This window comes from Dendrobates tinctorius, unplaced genomic scaffold (genome assembly GCF_039654945.1).
Source record: "Dendrobates tinctorius isolate UK_male_01 unplaced genomic scaffold, ASM3965494v1 ptg000122l, whole genome shotgun sequence".
Classification (NCBI taxonomy): Eukaryota; Metazoa; Chordata; class Amphibia; order Anura; family Dendrobatidae; genus Dendrobates; species Dendrobates tinctorius.
The window spans coordinates 6,246,403-6,270,000 of NW_027361790.1; the positions used below are offsets into that span (position 1 = coordinate 6,246,403).

Sequence of the window (23,598 nt, forward strand, 5' to 3'; positions counted from 1 at the left end):
AAACAAGATGAAAACACAGACACAGGTAGGAAAATAGGCTGAGCAAATGATGGGGCCCAAACTAACTAGAGAGGATAGGAAAGGAAATACACTGTCTGCAATCTGCCCAAAACCCTACAAAATAATGTCCAACACTTCTGATAGCAAAATTAACCCTGAAGTCACTAGACTTCTCCCACTATATCAGCACTCTGAAATATTCTGAGACAGAGCAAAAAGAGGCCAATCTAATAAGGGACAACAAGCAAATTTGCAAATACAGATAAATAAGAGTGGAAATTCAGCACAGCCCAAGTCGGGGCTGGCTGACCACACAAAAAACTGAACAGAACAACAAAATCAAGTGTGAACATTAGCAGAGAACTTAGCTTGAGCTGACTGGAACAGAGCTGAGAACCAAGACCTGACAAGCAGAAGGAATCACCAGCAACTGAATAGGGTGTCAGCTGTCTTAAATCCAATCTGAGCCTCCTGAGGTCCAATCGTCATCCTCATTCTCAGGTGTCTGATCTCCACCGATCAAATCAGCCTCACTACCTCCTGTTAGCACCAGAGGGAGTCTGGAAGGAGAACTCACAACTGGTGAACCAGAGAATGAACTCACAACAGTACCCCCACTTGAGGAGGGGTCACCGAACCCTCATCCATGCCACCAGGCCGATCAGGATGGGCCCGATAAAAAGCACGAACCAATCTATTGGCATGAATATCGGAGGCAGAGACCCAAGAATTATCCTCCTGACCATAACCCTTCCATTTGACCAAATACTGGAGTCTCCGTCTAACCAAACGAGAATCCAATATTTTCTCTACCTCATATTCCACATTGCCTTCAACCAACACAGGGTCAGGAGGTGCTGCCATAGGAACCACTGGCTCAACAAACCTCTTCAACAGAGATTTGTGAAATACGTTATGGATCTTGAACGTAACTGGAAGAGCCAATCGTAACGAAACAGGAATAAGAATTTCCAAAATCTTATAAGGACCAATATATCTTGGCTTAAATTTAGGAGATGCAACCTTCATAGAAATATTCTTAGATGACAACCAAACCATATCACCCACTTTAAACCGGGGACCAATGATCCTATGCCGGTTGGAAAATCGCTGGGCCTTTTCCTGAGAGAGTGACAGCTTATCCACCACTTGGTCCCATATCTGCTGCATTCTCTTAACCACAGTGTCCACACCTGGGCAGGACGAAGATTCCACTTGCCCTGAAGAGAATCGAGGATGAAACCCAAAATTACAGAAAAAAGGTGACATCAAAGTGGCAGAACTAGCTCTATTGTTCAGTGCGAATTCAGCCAAGGGCAAAAATGAGACCCAATCATCCTGATCAGCAGATATAAAACATCTCAAATAAGACTCCAAGGTCTGGTTTGTTCTCTCAGTCTGTCCATTGGTCTGGGGATGAAACGCAGAGGAGAAGGATAACTGTATTCCCAGATTGGAACAAAAGGCTTTCCAGAATCTGGAAACAAACTGGACTCCTCTGTCGGACACAATGTTCTCAGGTATCCCATGTAACCGAACCACCTGTTGTAAAAACAAGGGCACCAACTCAGCGGAAGATGGCAACTTTGGGAGTGGTACAAGATGGACCATCTTCGAAAATCTATCACAAATCACCCAGATAACAGTCATTCTCTGAGAGACAGGAAGATCAGAAATAAAATCCATTGAGATATGGGTCCATGGCCTCTTGGGCACAGGCAAGGGCATCAGCAACCCACTAGAGCGAGAACAGGGTTTAGACCGAGAACAAGTCCCACAGGACTGTACAAAATTCCTGACATCACGAGATAAGGCAGGCCACCAAAAGGACTGACTCACCAAATCTCTGGTACCAAAAATACCTGGATGACCAGCCAATGTGGAGCAATGAATTTCAGACATCACTCTCTTTCTCCACTGGTCAGGAACATACAATTTTCCCATAGGGCAACACTCAGGTTTATCCTCCTGAAATTCCTCCAGGGCGCATCTCAAATCGGGCGAAATGGCAGAAAGAACTACCCCCTCACCTAGGATGGTAGTAGGCTCGGTCACACTAAGAGAATCGGCAAAGAAACTCCTAGAAAGGGCGTCTGCCTTAACATTCTTAGTGCCCGGAAGAAAAGAGACCACAAAATTAAAACGCGTGAAAAACAAGGCCCATCTAGCCTGTCTAGGATTCAAGCGTTTGGCCGACACCAGATAAATCAAATTCTTGTGATCGTTGAGGACCACAACTTGATGTCTAGCTCCCTCCAACCAATGTCTCCACTCCTCAAATGCCCACTTCATGGCCAACAATTCATCATTCCCCACGTCATAGTTGCGTTCAGATGGGGAGAACTTTTGCGAAAAGAAGGAACAGGGATTCATCTTAGAAGTCACAGGGTCTTTTTGGGACAAAACAACTCCTGCACCAATCTCAGAAGCATCTACCTCCACCTGAAATGGAAGTGAGACATCAGGTTGCCGTAAAACTGGAGCTGAAGTAAATCTCTGCTTAAGCTCCTGAAATGCTGAGACAGCCTCAGGAGACCAATTCAGCACATCAGCGCCCTTCTTGGTCAGATCAGTCAGTGGTTTGACAATACCAGAAAAATTACCTATAAATTTACGATAGAAATTAGCAAAACCCAAAAACTTCTGGAGGGCCTTCAAAGAAGTAGGCTGAACCCAATCATAAATGGCCTGTTCGTTGGCCGTGTCCATTTCAATAGTCGATGGAGATAAGATAAATCCCAAAAATGAAATCCTCTGTACACCAAAGAGGCATTTCGATCCCTTAACAAACAGGGAATTCTCCCTCAAAATCCAGAACACAGTCCGGACGTGTTCCACATGAGAATCCCAATCACTAGAAAAGATCAAAATATAATCCAGATAGATGATCAAAAACTTATCCACAAAGTCACGGAAAATATCATACATAAAGGACTGGAAGACAGAAGGGGCAATAGTGAGCCCAAAAGGCATCATCAGGTAATCAAAATGTCCCTCCGGAGTATTAAACGCCGTCTTCCATTCATCCCCGTGCTTGTTGCGAATAAGATTATACGCCCCCCTGAGGTCAAGCTTAGTAAACCAGCAGGCACTCTTAACTCCGGAGAGTAAATCAGACATCAGAGGTAACGGGTACTGATATTTAACCGTCATCTTGTTAAGGGAACAATAATCAATACACGGTCTTAATGAACCATCTTTCTTGGCAACAAAAAAAAACATTACCTAAAGGTGACGAGGATGGTCTAATATGAACCTTCTCCAATGACTCCTTAATATAGGATCGCATAGCATCATGTTCGGGTACTGATAAGTTGAAAAGCCGACCCTTGGGAAATTTACACCCAGGCATCAACTCAATTGCACAGTCATAACTCCTATGAGGAGGCAAAGACACAGACTTGCTCTCACTAAATACATCAGAAAAATCGGCTAGATAATCAGGAATATCATGAGACTGAGGAGAGGTGGAGAAAACAGGAGCGTCCCTAAGAACACACTGACAACCCCAACTCACCACAGACCCAGATTTCCAATCCAAAACTGGATTATGAGTTTGCAACTGAGGAAAACCCAGAACAATTGTATCATGCCAATTATGCAGCACCAAAAATTTACAATTTTGCTGGTGGTCTGGAGCAACTCGCATTGTCACCTGGGTCCAAAACTGAGGTCTATTCTCCGCCAAAGCAGTAGGATCAATACCCCTCAAAGGAATAGGCGTCCGCAGAGGTGTCATGGAAAACCACAACGTTTAGCAAAGTCCAAATCCATCAGATTCAACGCTGCTCCTGAATCCACAAAAGCCTTCGTGGAAAACGTGGATAAGGATCAGATCAGAGTAATTGCCAAAAGAAACTTAGGTTGTATACTGCCCACAGCAAATGTGTGTGCAAAACGTTTCTCTCATTTTGGGCAGACAGAAAAAATATGAGAGGCGTCTCCACAGAAAAAACACAGCTTATTACGCCTTCTAAACTCCTGACGTTGCACCCTAGAAAAAATCCCATCACATTGCATAGGTTCAGACGTTTGTTCAAAAGGTTGCAGCACCTCCCGTGTAGTTTTACGTTCACGCAAACGCCGATCAACTTGAATGGCTAATGACATAGAATCATCCAGACCCGAGGGAACAGGAAATCCCACCATAACATCTTTTACTGTCTCTGATAAACCCTTCCGAAAGAGAGCTGCCAATGCACTATCATTCCATGTAGTAAGGACCGCCCACTTTCGGAATTTTTGACAGTATAACTCTGCAGAATCCTGACCCTGGTTTAATGCCAATAGGGTTCTCTCAGCTTGATCAACAGCATTAGGTTCATCATGCAACAACCCCAAGGCTTGAAAAAATGCATCCACATTAGTCAGAATAGGATTTTCAGGTGTCACAGAAAAAGCCCAATCCTGGGGGTCGCCGTGCAGCAAGGAGATGACAATTTTAACCTGCTGCACAGAGTTCCCCGGTGAGTTAGGCTTCAAGGCCAGAAATATTATACAATTATTCTTAAAATTCAGAAATTTAGACCGATCTCCAGAAAACACATCAGGAGTAGGGATCTTAGGTTCAGCAGCATGTGACTGAATGAGGTAGGTTGAAATTCCCTGCACTTCAGCAGCTAGCTGCTTCACACGATCAGACAATTGCTTAATCTCCATTATGAAAAAGAAAAAAAAAATCCTCCTACGGCCCCAGAGAAAAAAGAGGAAAAAATATAAAAAAAAAATTCTGACACTTTCTTTTTTTTTTTTAACAACTTTTTCCTGCTTTTGAGTACCCAAGAATCTGCGGTCTGGCTGGTGATTCTGTTATGAATGGGTCACCGAGGAGGAAAAAATGTAAACATGCTAAGCCCAGAAGAACCAGAAAGGTTGGTAACTATGCAGATTGCAGATCCCTGATCCTACCACACAACTAGCAGCAGCCGTGGAGCGTGCCTACGATGAACCTAGACGCTTCGTCACAGCCGGAGGGCTAAATAAGCCTAAAGCAAGAAAAGGGAAAACTAACTGCCCAAGAGCAGACCCCAAAGGAATAGACAGCCCCCACACATGTATTGACGGTGAAACAAGATGAAAACACAGACAGGTAGGAAAATAGGCTGAGCAAACGATGGAGCCCAAACTAACTAGAGAGGATAGGAAAGGAAAGACACTGTCTGCAATCTGCCGAAAACCCTACAAAATAATGTCCAACACTTCTGATAGCAAAATTAACCCTGAAGTCACTAGACTTCTCCCACTATATCAGCACTCTGAAATATTCTGAGACAGAGCAAAAAAGAGGCCAATCTAACAAGGGACAAAAAGCAAATTGGAAAATACAGATAAATAAGAGTGGAAATTCAGCACAGCCCAAGTCGGGGCTGGCTGACCGCACAAAAAACTGAATAGAACAACAAAATCAAGTGTGAACATTAGCAGAGAACTTAGCTTGAGCTGACTGGAACAGAGCTGAGAACCAAGACTTGACAAGCAGAAGGAATCACCAGCAACTGAATAGGGCGTCGGCTGTCTTAAATCCAATCTGAGCCTCCCGAGGTCCAATCGTCATCCTCATTCTCAGGTGTCTGATCTCCACCGATCAAATCAGCCTCACTACCTCCTGTTAGCACCAGAGGGAGTCTGGAAGGAGAACTCACAACTGGTGAACCAGAGAATGAACTCACAACAGAGTACGCTGAACACTAGCAACAAAGCAGAAAGCAAAAAAAAGACACAACCAGATTAGATGCAAATGATTAGCAAAAGAATCACATAACTGAACCATGCAGATCAGGCAGGAGACAAAAGAATTCCAAATGCACAAGGAGGAAATCACCAGCAACCACCCAGAGCAGCCAGCTCAATTATATGCTCCCAGCCAGTAATCCCAGATTCCCAATTATCGTCATCAGGTGAGAAACTTCCATCAACCTGGACAGCTCCACCAGTCCCAGTAACTACCAGAGGGAGCAGAGGGAGCTTCGGCTCAGAAGTCCGAACAAGGGAATTCACAACACAAAAGTCTGTTTTCTAGACCAACAAGAAAAAATACATAAATTGAAAAGTCAGCATATAGATAACAGTCTATTCTTTCTGACTTGCTAAAAATCATCGTCTGGTTAATTAAGATACAATGCTGTGCCTTCACAGGCCACATTCACACATTCAGTATTTTACATAAGTATTTTTGAGCGAAAACCAGGAGCGGGTGAAAAATACTGAAGAGGTGACTAGAGATGAACAAATAATGAAATATTGGGATTCAGGAAAATCAGCACAAATAATTTCTATACCAAATAACAAATCCAATGCAAGTCAATGGGAATGCCAAATATTTTTCTGATGGACCCAACAAATGGGTCAGGGAGTCTGAGAAAAAAATGGGTGGGAAAGTGCTAACACTAAATAGGAACAGCATGGATTTATAAGACTTACCAAACGAAACCAAATTTTTTTAAAGGGAAAAATGCTTATAAACATTTTTTCCTTCATAAATACATGCATATAATGCTAAATAAAAAAAATTACACCTCCCCTTTAGCATATGTTCACAGGAATCGTTTTGGCTTTATTTTTTTCCTTTTACATTTGTGAGAGTTCTCACTCCTACATTTGAGAGGTCCCTCCCTCAATCTAAATTGTTAGCTAGATAGTAGAATACATATTGTTATGGGCTGGCGGAACGCACCAAATAATAAAGAAAGTATAAGGTGCGTTCGCAGCCCGGGGTCCACGGTGCAGAGATGGTAACTGCTGCTCGGTAATGGCGGACGTTATATGGCGGTACAATAGAGGAACTCACAAAGTTATCTCTACCTAGTGTGTACAGAGGCAGACTCTGTTACCTCACAGAGCCGCCCGACCGCCTGTTTATGCTCACAGAGCTCGGCAATGTGAGCACTGGTGTATAGACACAGAACTCTACCCCTGAGACACTGGGTTAGAGTCTCCCTAGTCACACTAGTGCTCGGCACCGCAACCATGATGCCTGAACAGACACCTATAGGTTGCTGTGCCCTGTTAGAAGTCACAGGGTGCAGCTGAATGTTGCTTACTGCACAGCGCAGCTCTGGCGGACGCCACTAACCAGCCTAAACTCAGGCCTGGAAAGCGCATAGGACGCGCACGGCGCCGCACTAACAGATGCTGCAGTACCTGCGGTAGCGTGGTGCCTTAGGTAAATTGGCGCACACAGGCGCTAGCTTGTGTGAGGAGGTGGGAGCACTGCGGCACTAGGCAGTGCCACACAACTTGGCGCTGACTCTGAACTCTAACCCTAATAACATGTGTTTCATAATGAGTCATTCAGCGGTTCACAAGCATCCATCATCACACACAACTCTACCAAATACAGTGTATACTAGCGCATGGCCGAGCGGCCATGGGAACCTTCTATAGCAGCGCCCTTCCGGGACCTTCCTGATGGTCCAATCCGAGCTGCAGCAGGACCTGAGCATGTGACCTCCGATCTCCAATGAGAGATCGTCCCACGGGCATGCTCAGTAGACCGAAAAGAGGACTTAGTCCCTGGAGTAGCTCGCTGCTTACCAGCATGCATTGCTATAGCTGGGCCAGGGGTGGCAGCAGCAACCAAACCCACAGTGCTAGACTGAGCAAGACGCTGGTAACGATGTCTTTGCTGAGCAGGCTCCTCTGTGGTTGAAGAGAAATGCGAGACCGCAGAAGGCAAGGGTCAGGATTAGTGTTGAGCATTCCGATACCGCAAATATCGGGTATCGGCCGATATTCGCGGTATCGGAATTCCGATACTGAGTTCCGATACTTTTTGCATATCGAATACCGGAATCGGAAGTTCCCATAATGCTATGAGCCAGTTTGATTTGCTTCAGCCAATGAGGAATCCTCAGAAGTGTGGGGACATCCTGATAGGCATGTAGGCATGTTAACTAATGGCATGGCTTTGATTGGCTGCTGAAATGTTGTCATGATGCACTACAAAAGCCACCGCCGCCATTTAGGGTTCACTCTGCTGTGAATTCAGTTAGGGACAGGCTGTTGTTCAAGACTCTGAGGGACAGTTAGAGATAGCGATTTACTATAAAATATTGTGCTTTACCCAGGCTACATTATCAATCACTGTAGCTTTATTTTGCCTTGCAGCACTGTTCACAGCTGTCTGCAAGGTCTGTGTGAGTGCAGCTCACGCTGTAGTGTGCCCTGCAGCCAACTCTGGTTGTAGGCCACACAGCGTGCATCACTGCCTCATGCATATTTATTTTTGTTTTATTGCTGCTCATTTTTCTTTAATTCTCCTATTAGTGTGCATCCATCCGTATCCATCTACATTGGTTGCAAACACTATAGGAGTAGACAGTGGAGCCTTTCTGCAGCCTCTGGCCATATGCACACGATGCAGATTTCCAGCAGATCCGCAGCGGATTTTACCGCGCAGAAACCCTGCATATCTGCATTGTGATGTACAGTAGCATGTTAATCAATAGAAAAAAAAAAACGCTGCGCAGACGCTGCGAATTTTTCCGCACGGTTTTCTTGTGGTTCAAAATATGCAGCATGTCACTTCTTTTGTGCGGTTTTCCACCTGCTCCATTCTCCAAATCCGCAGGGGAAAACCGCACAAAAAATGCAAGAAAACCGCAAGAAAAAAGGAAGAAATCCGCAGGAAAAATGCAGGTCATTTGACCTGCGGATTTCTTCAATTCTGCGTGGAAAAATCCGCAGGGCAAAAAAGTACGTGTGCACTTAGCCTCTCAGTGATATTGCCCAGTTCTCTGCACTGTTCACGGCTTTCTGAGAGGTCTCTGTGTGTGAGTGCAGCTCACGTTGTAGTGTGTTCTGCAGCCACCTCTGGTTGTAGTCTGCTCAGCGTGCGTCACTGCCTCATACATAGTCCTTTTTTTGTTTTATTGCAGCTCATTTTTCCTGATTTTTTTCTCCTATTAGTGTGCTTCCATCCGTATCCATCTATATTGGTTGGTTGCAAACACTATATAGGAGTAGATAGAGGAGGCTTTTTGCTGGCTTGTGCCCTGCAGCCGCAGCCAGATTAGTATTAGCCTATTTTTTGGAGCCTCATCTATTGCATTGTAGGTTACCTTCCTGCATTGTAATAGCTCCAAAAAGTATGTGATACTATCGCTTTCACATCTTTGGTCACATCCTTTTTGTTTTTTTGAAAAAAAAACACGTAAATAAAGTTCACCAAACACTCCACTAGACAGTTGTGTAGGCCACATTAGCTCATATTAAAGTGTAGTCCACACACTTTATAAAATTAGTGTTTCTTATACCTGTTAGCAGCTGTTCAGGAATAAGCACACTAAGCCCCCCTTTGTACTTTTCTGCCTCTCTTTATCAGTCTACCAAGATGAAGAAGGCAGGGAGTAAGGAACGTGGTCGTGGTCGTGGGCGTGGAGTTTCAGCAGGGAGAGGACATGGGGATTCTGTGCCTGCTGCGGGCACCAGTGACTCTGCATCCCCCAATTTTACCAGGCAACAGTCCTTTATGCGCAGCTTTGTAGGACCTCGCCATACCCCACTGCTGCGGGACGAACAAATTGAAGCCGTTGTCGGATGGATGGCAGCTAACGCATCGACTTCAATTACTTCCACATCCTCTCAGGGCAAGAGCACTGAAGAGCAACCATCTGTCTCTTCACCACCTGCCAAATTGCCCAGGCAGTCAGAGAGCCCTGGACAGGAGCCATCTCTACTTCTGTTCTCTGAATCTCTTGGCTTGGAAACAGGGGGCCACCAAGCAGCATTCTAGAATGTGAAGAAGAGGGAGTATGCAGAGATGCGCAACTGCTTTGTCCCTCTGAATCTGAAGAGGCAGGTGGGCCAGTGCCTATGGTCAGCACACCTCAGTACGCATCAAATGATGAGACTCAGGTGCCACTTTCTGGTGCGTACTGTGCTGGCGAGGCTACCCAGGAGAAGCAGGTGTTTGAAGTGGGGAGTGTAGATGATGAGGTCCTTGACCCATCATGGCGTGAGGAACAGGAAGGTGGTGGGAGCAGCTCTGAGGAAGAGATTCCCCGAATGGCCAAAACAGGAGGGAGAGGGAGGGGGCAGACTTGGTTGCCTGTAGCCTCCACTTCGGCACCCGTTAGGAGTAGAGTTGAGCGATACCATCCGATACTTCAAAGTATCGTATCGGATGGTATCGGCCGATCTTTAAAAAAAGTATCGGTATCGCCGATTCCGATACCGGAAGTCCCATTCAAGTCTATGGGACTTCCGGTATCGGAATAAGAAAAACCCTTTCCTGCCCTTGTACAGCCTCTCTGGGGTCTGTACGGGCCTTTCGGGGGGCTGTGCCGGCCTGCCAGGGGGTCTGTGCAGGCTCCGGTGGTCTGTGCCGGCCTGCCGGTGGTCTGTGCAGGCTCCGGGGGGCTGTGCCGGCCTGCCGGGGGGCTGTGCCGGCCTGCCGGGGGGCTGTGCCGGCCTGCCAGGGGGTCTGTGCAGGCTCCGGTGGTCTGTGCCGGCCTGCCGGTGGTCTGTGCAGGCTCCGGGGGGCTGTGCAGGCATCGTCCGATGGGACTACAAGTCCCATCGGGCGATGCCTGCTACCATGACAGTGATTGACACATTAGCCAATGATGGGACAGTAGTAGTCCCATCATCCGGCTAATGTGTTAAATGTAAAAAAAAAAAAAAAAAAATTACATGCTACATTCATACTACATACTACATACATGCTACATTCATACTACATGCAACATACATACTACATATATACTACATGCATGCTACATATATACTACATGCATGCTACATACATACTACATATATACTACATGCATGCTACATACATACTACATACTACATACATGCTACATACATACTACATACATGCTACATATATACTACATACATACTACATATATACTACATGCATGCTACATATATACTACATACATACTACATATATACTACATACATGCTACATACATACTACATATATACTACATGCATGCTACATATATACTACATGCTACATACATACCACATACATACTACATACATGCTACATATATACTACATGCATGCTACATACATACTACATATATACTACATGCATGCTACATACATACTACATGCTACATGCATGCTACATACATACTACATACATGCTACATATATACTACATACATACTACATATATACTACATACATACCACATACATACTACATGCATGCTACATATATACTACATGCATGCTACATACATACTACATATATACTACATGCATGCTACATACATACTACATACATGCTACATATATACTACATACATACTACATATATACTACATGCATGCTACATATATACTACATACATACTACATATATACTACATGCATGCTACATATATACTACATACATACTACATATATACTACATACATGCTACATACATACTACATATATACTACATGCATGCTACATATATACTACATGCTACATACATACCACATACATACTACATGCATGCTACATATATACTACATGCATGCTACATACATACTACATATATACTACATGCATGCTACATACATACTACATGCTACATGCATGCTACATACATACTACATACATACTACATGCTACATACATACCACATATATACTACATACATACAATACATTCATACAATACATACATAGACATACAGTACATATAACATAGAGTAACATACTTACCAATACTTGTCACATTGTTCCCCGAAGCCATTGTCGTCTACGGAATAAATATTAACATAACAAACCACAAAAATACTCACCCACGATCCGAAGCAGTCCACGAGTGTGTCCCACGACGATCTTGGGTAGAGAACTGCAGCATCAGCTGATGCTGCCGTTCTCTACGGGCTGCAGGAATCCAATGACGGAAGGTAGGTATCCTTCCGCACTGTATTCCTCCGCCACTTAAAAAAAAAAAAAGTCCCTAGTCTCACTTTATGCCATTGCTGTGTGGGAATTTCCCACACAGCAATGGCATAAAGTGAGACTAGGGACTTTTTTTTTTTAAGTGGCGGAGGAATACAGTGCGGAAGGATACCTACCTTCCGTCATTGGATTCCTGCAGCCCGTAGAGAACGGCAGCATCATCTGATGCTGCAGTTCTCTACCCAAGATCGTCGTGGGACACACTCGTGGACTGCTTCGGATCGTGGGTGAGTATTTTTGTGGTTTGTTATGTTAATATTTATTCCGGAAAGACAATGGCTTCGGGGAACAATGTGACAAGTATTGGTAAGTATGTTACTCTATGTTATATGTACTGTATGTCTATGTATGTATTGTATGAATGTATTGTATGTATGTAGTATATATGTGGTATGTATGTAGCATGTAGTATGTATGTAGTATGTATGTAGCATGCATGTAGCATGTAGTATGTATGTAGCATGCATGTAGTATATATGTAGTATGTATGTAGCATGCATGTAGTATATATGTAGCATGTATGTAGTATGTATGTGGTATGTATGTAGCATGTAGTATATATGTAGCATGCATGTGGTATATATGTAGTATGTATGTAGTATGTATGTAGCATGTATGTAGTATATATGTAGTATGTATGTAGTATATATGTAGCATGCATGTAGTATATATGTAGTATGTATGTAGTATATATGTAGCATGCATGTAGTATATATGTAGTATGTATGTAGTATATATGTAGCATGTATGTAGTATGTATGTAGCATGCATGTAGCATGTAGTATGTATGTAGCATGCATGTAGTATATATGTGGTATGTATGTAGCATGCATGTAGTATATATGTAGCATGCATGTAGTATGTATGTGGTATGTATGTAGCATGTAGTATATATGTAGCATGCATGTAGTATGTATGTAGTATGTATGTAGTATGTATGTAGCATGCAGTATGTATGTAGTATGTATGTAGTATATATGTAGTATGTATGTAGCATGCATGTAGTATGTATGTAGCATGTATGTAGTATGTATGTAGTATATATGTAGTATGTATGTAGCATGTAGTATGTATGTAGTATTTTTTTTTTTTTTTTTTTTTTTTTTTAACATTTAACACATTAGCCGGATGATGGGACTACTACTGTCCCATCATTGGCTAATGTGTCAATCACTGTCATGGTAGCAGGCATCGCCCGATGGGACTTGTAGTCCCATCGGACGATGCTTGCACAGACCCCCGGACATCAGCACAGCCCCCCGGCAGGCCGGCACAGCCCCCCGGCAGGCCGGTACAGACCCCCACAGGGTGCACAGCCCCCCGGCAGGCCGGCACAGCCCCCCGGCAGGCCGGCAGAGACCCCGGGCAGTCCACACAGCCCCCCGGCAGGCCGGCACAGCCCCCCGGCAGGCCGGCAGAGACCCCCGGAAGGCCCGAAATGACGGCGCATCATGATGCGCACACACCGCGCATCATGATGACGTCAGGCCGTCAATCAACTGAACTTCCGATTCCGATGCCGAATTCCGATATTGAAAAAATATCGGAAGTCGGTATCGGAATTCCGATACAGCAAGTATCGGCCGATACCCGATACTTGCGGTATCGGAATGCTCAACACTAGTTAGGAGCATTCCTCTTCCAAAACCCAAAGCGGGTGCTCCCAGGACTTGCAGTGTGTGGTCCTTTTTTGACACAGTTGCAGGTGACATTTGCTTTGTCAAATGCAAGCTCTGTAATCAGAAAGTCAAAAGAGGGAAAAGTGTCAGCAACCTGAATACCACAAATATGTGGAAACATGTGCGGACCAAGCAAGTGGTGGAGTTACAAAGACACACTGAAGACGTAGGCCAACCTACAGCACCACCTACCACCTTTTCAGCTCATGTTGTAGCCTCTTCCTCCAGCTCACACACAGCTGGTTCGGCTTCCTCACAGGATCGCCGTGGAAGAATCTCTGGCACTGTTGTTCCTGAGACCCAGTGACATTCCACCCACAGAGCCACGTTCCCTGTCATCCTTAATAATAATAATAATAATAATCTTTATTTATATAGCGCCAACATATTCCGCAGCGCTTTACAGTTGAACAGTTTCAAACACAACAGTCATAAGTAACAACGTTAACAATACAATAATTAAAGCGAAATAAGACGACCCTGCTTGTGGAGCTTACAATCTACAATGAGGTGGGGGAGATACAAAGCATAGGTTTGTATTTACAATGATGTATTTACAATGACGGTCCAGCCATCTTCAGGGGGTGGGGGTTAGATGGAGATAGTGAATGGGCTACACACACACAAACATAACATGACTTTGATTACTGAATGTGATAGGCCGCTCTGAACAAATGCGTTTTGAGCGAGCGCCTAAAACTATGCAAATTGTGGATGATCCTAATATCTTGGGGTAGAGCATTCCAGAGGATTGGCGCAGCACGGGAGAAGTCTTGGAGTCGGGAGTGGGAGGTACGGATTAGGGCAGAGGTTAGTCGAAAGTCATTTGCAGAGCCCAGCGGTCGGTTAGGCCGATAGACAGAAATGAGGGAGGAGATGTAAGGGGGTGCCGCACTGTGGAGAGCTTTGTGGGTGAGAACAAGTACTTTGAATTGTACCCTGTAATGAATTGGCAGCCAGTGTAACGACTGGCGAAGAGCGGACGCGTCTGAGTAACGATTAGCCAGATGGACAACCCTGGCTGCTGCATTAAGGATAGACTGGAGAGGGGAGAGTCGAGTGAGAGGGAGGCCAATTAATAGAGCATTACAGTAGTCCAGGCGGGAGTGGATCAGGGCGACAGTGAGAGTTTTTGTTGTTTCCATGGTGAGAAAAGGGCGGATTCTAGAGATGTTCTTTAGGTGTAAGCGGCATGAGCGGGCAAGAGATTGTATATGGGAGGTGAAGGAGAGATCGGAGTCGAACATAACACCCAGACAGCGTGCCTGCTGTCGGGGTGTTATTATGGTGCCACCCACAGAGAGGGAAATGTCAGATTTAGGGAGGTTAGTAGATGGTGGGAGCAGAAGAAGTTCAGTTTTGGAGAGGTTGAGTTTCAGATAGAGAGCAGACATGATGTTGGAGACTGCAGACAGACAGTCAGTGGCGTTCTGTAGTACAGCGGAGGTAAGGTCAGGGGATGATGTGTACAGTTGTGTGTCATCAGCATAAAGATGGTACTGAAAGCCAAATCTGCTGATGGTCTGTCCAATTGGGGCCGTATAGAGAGAGAAGAGAAGGGGGCCAAGGACTGAGCCCTGAGGTACCCCAACAGTGAGAGGAAGAGGAGATGAAGTGGAGCCAGAAAACAGAACACTGAAGGAGCGGTCGGAAAGATAGGAGGAGAACCAGGAAAGAGCAGTGTCCTTAATGCCTAGTGACTGGAGCCTAGAGAGTAGGAGAGGATGGTCAACAGTGTCGAAAGCTGCAGAAAGGTCGAGAAGAATGAGCAGAGAGTGGTCACCATTACGTTTTGCTGTCAGAAGGTCATTGGTCACTTTGATGAGTGTAGTTTCTGTCGAATGTAGGGGGCGGAAACCGGACTGTGAAGGGTCTAGGAGGGAGTGAGTGGAGAGGTAACGGGTAAGGCGTGAGTATATCAGGCGCTCCAAGAGTTTAGAGATGAAGGGGAGATTGGAGACTGGTCTGTAGTTGTTTGTGCAGGATGGGTCGAGGGTGGGTTTCTTTAGTAATGGAGTAATGATAGAGTGTTTGAAGGAGGAGGGGAAAATGCCAGAGGAGAGGGAGAGATTAAAGATTGTAGTTAGGTGAGTTGTGACGACTGGGGAGAGAGACTGGAGGAGATGTGAGGGAATGGGGTCGGTTGTGCATGTAGTCGGACGAGAAGAGGAGAGGAGCCTGGAGACTTCTTCTTCTGTGATGGGATCGAATGTGGAGAGTGAGCCAGGGGGAATGCAGGGAGGGATGGGAGTCACTGAATTTGGTGATTGGGAGCGGATTTCCTGACGGATATTGTCTATTTTCTCTATAAAGTGGGAGGCAAGGTCATCAGCGCAAATGTCTGTGATAGGGGCTTGTGCTTTTGGCCTGAGGAGGGAGTGAAAGGTGTCAAAAAGTTTCTTGGGGTTGTTGGATAGTGAGGAGATCAGGGTGGTGAAGTAGGTCTGTTTGGCGAGGTGAAGGGCAGAGTTATATGTCCTTAACATAAATTTGAAGTGTATGAAGTCTTCTGGTGTGCGTGTTTTCCTCCATAAGCGTTCAGCACACCTAGAGCATCGCTGGAGAAATCGGGTTTGCGATGTGAGCCAGGGCTGTTTCACTCTGTGTTTGGAGGTTCTGAGGGTGAGGGGAGCTACTTGGTCAAGGGTGCTTCTAAGAGTGTCATTGAAGTGATGTACAGCCAGATCAGGACAGGACAAAGAAGAGATTGGGGACAGTGATGAGTGTAGGGAGTCTGAAAGTGTATGAGGGTTAATGGCTTGTAGATTTCTGACTGAATGGTAGGTAGGAGGGTGCTGGGGTGAGCGAGGATTTGTGAGTGTAAAGGAGAGAATGTTGTGGTCAGAGAGGGGAAGCGGTGAGTTATCTATGTAGGAGATTGAGCAGAGCCGGGCGAAAACCAGGTCCAGGGTGTTACCGTCTTTGTGTGTTTCAGAGGTTGAGAGCTGAGAGAGGCCTAGAGAAGTGGTTAGTGATAGAAGCTGGGATGCAGATGTGGAAGTGGGGCTGTTAATGGGGATGTTGAAGTCTCCCATCCTTACACTCCCAGGCCACTCTCCAGCCATCGGTAGCACAAGCATGGGAGAAAAGGCAGCCATACTCGGCAATCCATCCACAAGCACAGGCTCTGAATGCTGGCATTGCAAAACTACTGGCCCTTGAAATGCTCTCATTCAGGCTGGTGCAGACTGACACCTTCCGTAACTTCATGGCATTGGCAGTCCCACAATACACCGTGCACAGCTGCTTTTATTTCAGCAGGCAAGCCGTCCCTGCCCTGCCAAATCTTGTGGAGGGATAAATTGAACATCCGCTACTAAACGCCGTCAGTAGCAAGGTCCACCTGACCACCAATGTGTGGAACAGTAACCATAGACAGGGACGATGCCTTTCCCTAACTGCCCATTTTGTCAATGTTGTGGAGCCGGGTACAGATCTTGAGAGTGGCGCTGTACGTGTTCTGCCAACTCCAAGGATTGCAGGAATCCAGTCTGTACACATTGACTCCTCCTCATACTCCAGTTCCTCTGAATCAGCGCTGCAGGAGCCTGTTACGACCGATATGAGCACAGCCGTGGCCAAACGTCAACAGGCCGTACTGAAATTAATTTCTTTGGGGAATCGAAGCCACACAGCGCAGGAGCTCTGGAATGCCATCAAGCAGGAGAGCGACATGTGGTTTGTGCCAGTGAATCTCCAGCCAGGCTTGGTAGTGTGTGACAATGGCCGAAATCTGGTGGCAGCTCTGGGCCTAGGCAACCTCACTCACATCCCATGTCTGGCACATGTGCTCAACTTGGTCGTGCAGAGCTTTCTGAGGGACTATCCGGATCTTGATGCACTGCTGCACAAGGTCCGCATAGAGTGCGCTCACATGCGGCGTTCCAGCATGGCAAGATCACGCATTGCAGCTCTGCAGCGCCGATTCCGCCTTCCGGAACATCGCATCGTATGTGACCTACCCACCAGGTGGAATTCAACGTTACATATGTTGGAGCGGTTGTGTGAGCAGCAGGCAGCAGTAAAGGAGTACCAGCTGCATCAGGCGCAAACAAGTCGCACTGTGCGCCGGTCACACTTCAGCACCACTGAGTGGGCCTCTATGAAGGACATCTGCCATGTTTTGCGTGCCTTCGTTGATTCCACGCGGATGGCGAGTGCAGATGATGCACTAGTCAGCATGACTGTCCCCCTTATCTGCCTGCTTCAAAAAACACTGCAAGAACTAAGGGAGGAGGTTTTGGAAGAGGTGGAGGATGAGGAGTCACAAATTCCATCTGCTTCTGGACAGTCTGTGCAACGTGGTTCCTCACAAAGGCCTAGGCAGGGGACACTTTGTGAGGAGGATGAGGAGGAGTCAATGGAGGAGGAAGACATCTCTCCAGAGGAGGGAGGTACACAATGCTCTAGTAGTCAGTATGTACAGCGAGGGTGGGGTGATGCAGAGCAGGCAGAGATCACGCCTTAAGCCAGGGACAGCGTTTCTTGGGAAGTTGGGAGTCTGCAGCACATGGTTGATTTCATGCTGCAGTGCCTGAGAAACGACAGCCGCATCGCCCACATTCTCAACACGACTGATTATTGGGTGTACACCCTCCTAGATCCTCGCTACCAGGACAACTTACAAAGCCTCATAACAATGTTGAACCGGGAGCGTAAAATGCGGGAGTACCAAGACACACTGGTGCATTCCATCATGTTCTTCATTCCACCCGAGAGCAGTGCTGCTAGTGCTTTACAAAGCAGCTCTGTGCATCGAGGCAGTGGAGGAAGCTCTGCACAAAGAGGGAGCAGAGGCAGCGCCTCAGCACAAGGCAAGACCAGTATGGCCCAAATGTGGCAAAGTTTTGTGTGCCCGCCACAAATGTCTACACCATCACAGACGGCTCCAGTCAGCAGGAGGCAACGTTTCCGTCAGATGGTGACAGACTACATGTCTTGCCCTGTCAGTGTACTCCCAGACGGCTCTTCCCCCTTCAAGTTTTGGGTCTCTAAGCTGGATACATGGCCAGAGCTTAGCCAGTATGCATTGGAGGTGCTGGCTTGCCCTGCTGCTAGTGTATTATCGGAACGCGTCTTTAGTGCCGCAGGTGGTGTACTAACAGACCGTCGCACGCGACTATCCTCCGATAATGTTGACCGGCTTACTTTTCTGAAAATGAACAAGGCCTGGATCTCGCCGGAATTTGCCAGTCCTCTTCCGGAATAAATAATTCGTTGGCAACAGTATCCAGGTCTCCTGTTGTGTTCATGTTTCTACCACCTGAACTGTAATCCCTGGGCTCCAACACCGCCAGTTGTTGCTCAGAACTGCCGTCTGCACAGAGAAAAACACTAGCTCCTGTGTTAGTGGGGTTCAGTAAGGCCAGCTGCTCACCTGCTGTGTGTCTGGCAATATCTCCTCCTCCCTCCACATTCAAACTACATCAGATTTTACACTTGCTCCAAGTAGGCCTAAGCCTAAACCCTAATTGACCCTGGGCTCCAACATCGCCAGTTGCTGCTCAGAAGTGCCGTCTGCACAGAGAAAAACACATGCCCCAGTGTTAGTGAGGTTCAGTAACGCCAGCTGCTCCCCTGCTGTGTGTCCGACAAAGTCTCCTGCTGCCTCCACATTCAAACTACATCAGATATAAAACTTGCTCCAATTAGGCCTCAGCCTAAACCCTGATTGAACCTGGGCTCCAACATCGCCAGTTGCTGCTAAGAAGTGCCGTCTGCACAGAGAAAAACACTAGCTCCTGTGTTAGTGGGGTTCAGTAATGCCAGCTGCTCCCCTGCTGTGTGTCCGGCAATATCTTCTGCTCCCTCCACATTCAAACTACATCAGATTTTACACTTGCTCCAAGTAGGCCTAAGCCTAAACCCTAATTGACCCTGGGCTCCAACATCGCCAGTTGCTGCTCAGAAGTGCCGTCTGCACAGAGAAAAACACATGCTCCAGTGTTAGTGGGGTTCAGTAACACCAGCAGCTCCCCTGCTGTGTGTCCGGCAAAGTCTCCTGCTGCCTCCACATTCAAACTACATCAGATTTTACACTTGCTCCAAGTAGGCCTCAGCCTACTCCATGATTGACCCTGGGCTCCAACACTGCCAGTTTCTGCTCAGACGTGCCATCTGCACAGAGAAAAACACTAGCTCCTGTGTTAGTGGGGTTCAGTAACGCCAGCTGCTCCCCTGCTGTGTGTCCGGCAAAGTCTCTTGCTGCCTCCACATTCAAACTACATCAGATTTTACACTTGCTCCAAGTAGGCCTCAGCCTACTCCATGAATGACCCTGGGCTCCAACATCGCCAGTTGTTGCTCAGAAGTGCCGTCTGCACAGAGAAAAACACTAGCTCCTGTGTTAGTGGGGTTCAGTAATGCCAGCTAGTCCATGGTTAAAGTGGACCTCGCTATAATTTTTCCTTCCCTTTTTTTCAATTTTTAATATATTTATATAACGAATATCTCCAATCATTTAAAGTATTGGTGCCAAGTTTGTGTTTTTTCTTGTTCTTTTTGTCTTGGGCTGTGAGCAATCTTGGTTTCTTCTGCAGGTATATTTTTTTCTGTGGGTGCGTTGTCCTGCGCCACTGATCGCTCATGGAATTTAAAATAAAATAATGGTGACACATTTTACAATTTTTTAATTTTTCATTATTCATCATTCACATACTAAATTCCTTTTTAACGTATTTTTAATCATATACACATATGCATCATTTTATTATTACTTTTATACATATTTATTGCGGAGATTCGTTCCGATTGGTGGATTATAATTCGTTTTTTAAGTCCGAGCACTCTCCTTGGTGTAGTGGTATGTCTGTCGGACTTTGATCCCTTTTCTTGTCCTCACGTCGTGGGTTCTTTTTCCTTCTCCCCTCTTTTAATATTTTTTTTCCCCATTTTTTCATTTTTTCTTTCTCTTTTTTCTCTTTTATCTGTAAAATATAATAAAGATATAATTGTTTTTTTAATTATGGAACGTTTAACCTCTATGAACTCTTCAAGACGCTTGAACTACTTTGATCTTTGACCTTTGCGGTGCACCTCATGTCCTTGATGGCGCCAAATTTGAACCGTGTATGTATAAATGCAATGACAGCTCTCTGTATTCATGTGTCAATCCCTGAAGAAGAAGCGTTATGCTTCGAAACGCGTAGGGATTAAAGGGTTAACTTTTTTAACCTTGTGTTGTTATGGAATTTGTCTGGCAGCGCACTTGAAGTCCAAGAATTTATTCCTTATTAACTTTGGTACGGTTCCGCTGTGGACCGTTGGACGTGCAGCAGGCTGACATACTATACAGGTTTTACTTTCTCTTTGAGAAGGTGAGTATAATACCTTTACTATTTATACATTTTACCCGGATAAGACCCTATTGCGCTCTTGTTTCAGCCTCTTAGTGCATACAATTTCTGAATTTCTCTGGCGGTTCCTGGAAAGTACGGCCGGTGTTCTGGTTGATTGAGCAGCAGAGGGTTCGTTCCAGTGGAAAAGGATGGAATACTTCCAAAATAGGCTTTCATCAAGGGAACGGTTAATTCTACAGACTATCGGAAACATCGGATATACAGCTCATAATGAGGAAACTCCAGATGTCTTCAAGGATGAAGAGACTAAGTTTTTCCGGAAAATCTTCACGAACTTTAAAGAGGCTATGAAAGAAGAACTACACTATAGCTTGGATGCACGTTTTTTATCTATCTATTTGGATGAGAACATTTGCCCGCGTGGATTAAGGTTAGTCTTTGATTCTCCCTTTCCCATGGACTCAGACTTTACACAAGAATGGGATAAGAGTCTGGACATATGTATGCATAAAATGATACTGCTATTGTACAAAAAGAGATCTAAGGCTGGTTTCACATTAGCGCTTTTGTGCGCAGCGCATCGGGCGCACCAGTGCGCATGCGCACTGCGCACCTATATTTTACATGATGTGCGCATGGTCTTGCGCATATTTGCGCTTTCGTGCGCATGCGTTTTTTTGTCTTTTGCGCCAGGCGCGTCAGACGCAACATGTTGCATTTTTGGTTCCGCCCTGTCTCGTTAAAACAACGCATGCGCACGGAATGCGCACGGAATGCGCAAAAACACCACATTGGAGCCTATGGGAGCGCAATACTTGCGCATGGTCTTGCGTTTTTATGCGCATGCGTTTTTTACATAAACATGACTGAAATTTGGTCTAGACAGTAAAAAAAAAAAATGAACCAAGGTGATAAAATGGTGTGGGCACTGGGATTCCACAATACTTTAAGGATTGCTCACTAGTGGACACACAGCACAAGCTGCACCAATGTAAGTATGAAAAACCTAATGTCTGGCTGAAATTTCAATACATTTCTATGTACTTATGTCTCTTTTTTTTTTTATTGCAGCATGTCTTCATCTGGTGAAGAATATGTCCCCGGGACAGGGCAAGAGGCAGAAGAAGTGAGTACTATGCTTCCGTATGGATTTGAAAAAATAAACACATGTGATTAATTTTTTTGGTTTAATTTTCAGAGCTCATCCTCCATCACGCCACCACCACCGGAGGAACGGCAGGAGCAGCAAGGCCAAGTGCGGGCGGGTAGACGTGATGTAAGTACAGACGGACTGTTGTTTTTTGTTTTTTTTTACTTATTTTCTAGTCTGGTTTTTTTTTTTTTTTTTTTTTTGGTATTTTTTAGTTTTTTTTTTTTAAATTTTCATGGTTGTTTTTTTCGATGTTTGTTGTTTTTTTTCCATTTATTTCCATTTAAAACAAATAATTTTTTCATGGATTGTTTATCAATATCTAGGGCTCAAAGTGTGTATGTGTGTGTGTGTGTGTTTGTGTGTGTGTGTGTGTATGTTTGTTTGTTTGGGTATATGGGCACGGGACTATGGGATGGAGGATATATATGATGGGTATATGGGCACGGGATAGAGGATATGTATGATGGTATATGGGCACGGGACTATGGGATGGCGAACATGTATCATGTGTATATGGGCACAGGCATATGAGATGGCGAATATGTATGATGGGTATATGGGCACAGGACTATGGGATGGAGGATATGTATGATGGAATATGGGCACGGGACTATGGGATGGAGGATATATATGATGGGTATATGGGCATGGGATGGAGGATATGTATGATGGTATATGGGCACGGGACTATGGGATGGCGAACATGTATCATGTGTATATGGGCACAGGCATATGAGATGGCGAATATGTATGATGGGTATATGGGCACAGGACTATGGGATGGAGGATATGTATGATGGAATATGGGCACGGGACTATGGGATGGAGGATATATATGATGGGTATATGGGCATGGGATGGAGGATATGTATGATGGTATATGGGCACGGGACTATGGGATGGCGAATATGTATGATGGGTATATGGGCACAGGCATATGGGATGGCGAATATGTATGATGGGTATATGGGCACAGGACTATGGGATGGAGGATATGTATGATGGAATATGGGCACGGGACTATGGGATGGAGGATAATTTTAAATTTATATAACTAACCACAGTTAGTTACTATGCCCGGGCAGCGCCGGGCTCTTCAGCTAGTTATCGATATTTTTTTTTAAAAAATCTTTCAAAGATTAATGTTTGTCTTTCTTTTCTAGGCTCCACAGCGGGAGGAGGACCTCGCCCTGGACAACGACGAGCTCATCCGTCTAGTCCAGGAGCGAGTCCCGTTGTGGGACACCCGTCACCAACTGCACTCGGACAACGTGGTGATCCGGCGGCTCTGGAACGAGGTGGCCGCATCGCTGATGGATGGCTGGGACAACGCCTCTCCCCAGGTCCGCAAGGATTTTCGTAAGTATTTAAATGCAGTGTGATGCAGCAGTGATCTTGGCCGGGATCACCCAACTGTGTGTGATGCTATTAACTCCATGGAGTTTCTATCATCACACACAGTTGGATGATCACAGCCTCCAGTGCATAGTCTTACTTTTTTTCTTTTTTTTTTTTTTTCCATCACAGTGAACAAAGTCAGAACCCGTTGGCGCTC

The 23,598-nt window shown here is 45.5% G+C and overlaps 1 protein-coding gene across 1 annotated transcript in view; it reads left to right on the forward strand.

The window, feature by feature from the left end:
- The window catches only part of LOC141046861 (uncharacterized), an 82,976-nt gene that overhangs the window by 57,832 nt on the left and 1,546 nt on the right, over window positions 1-23,598 (forward strand). Inside the window, exon 4 of the mRNA XM_073541532.1 lies at window positions 23,571-23,598. This exon is cut by the window's right edge and continues 132 nt beyond it. Coding sequence (XP_073397633.1) covers window positions 23,571-23,598 — 28 coding nt within the window. The remainder of the gene's footprint in view (window positions 1-23,570) is intronic.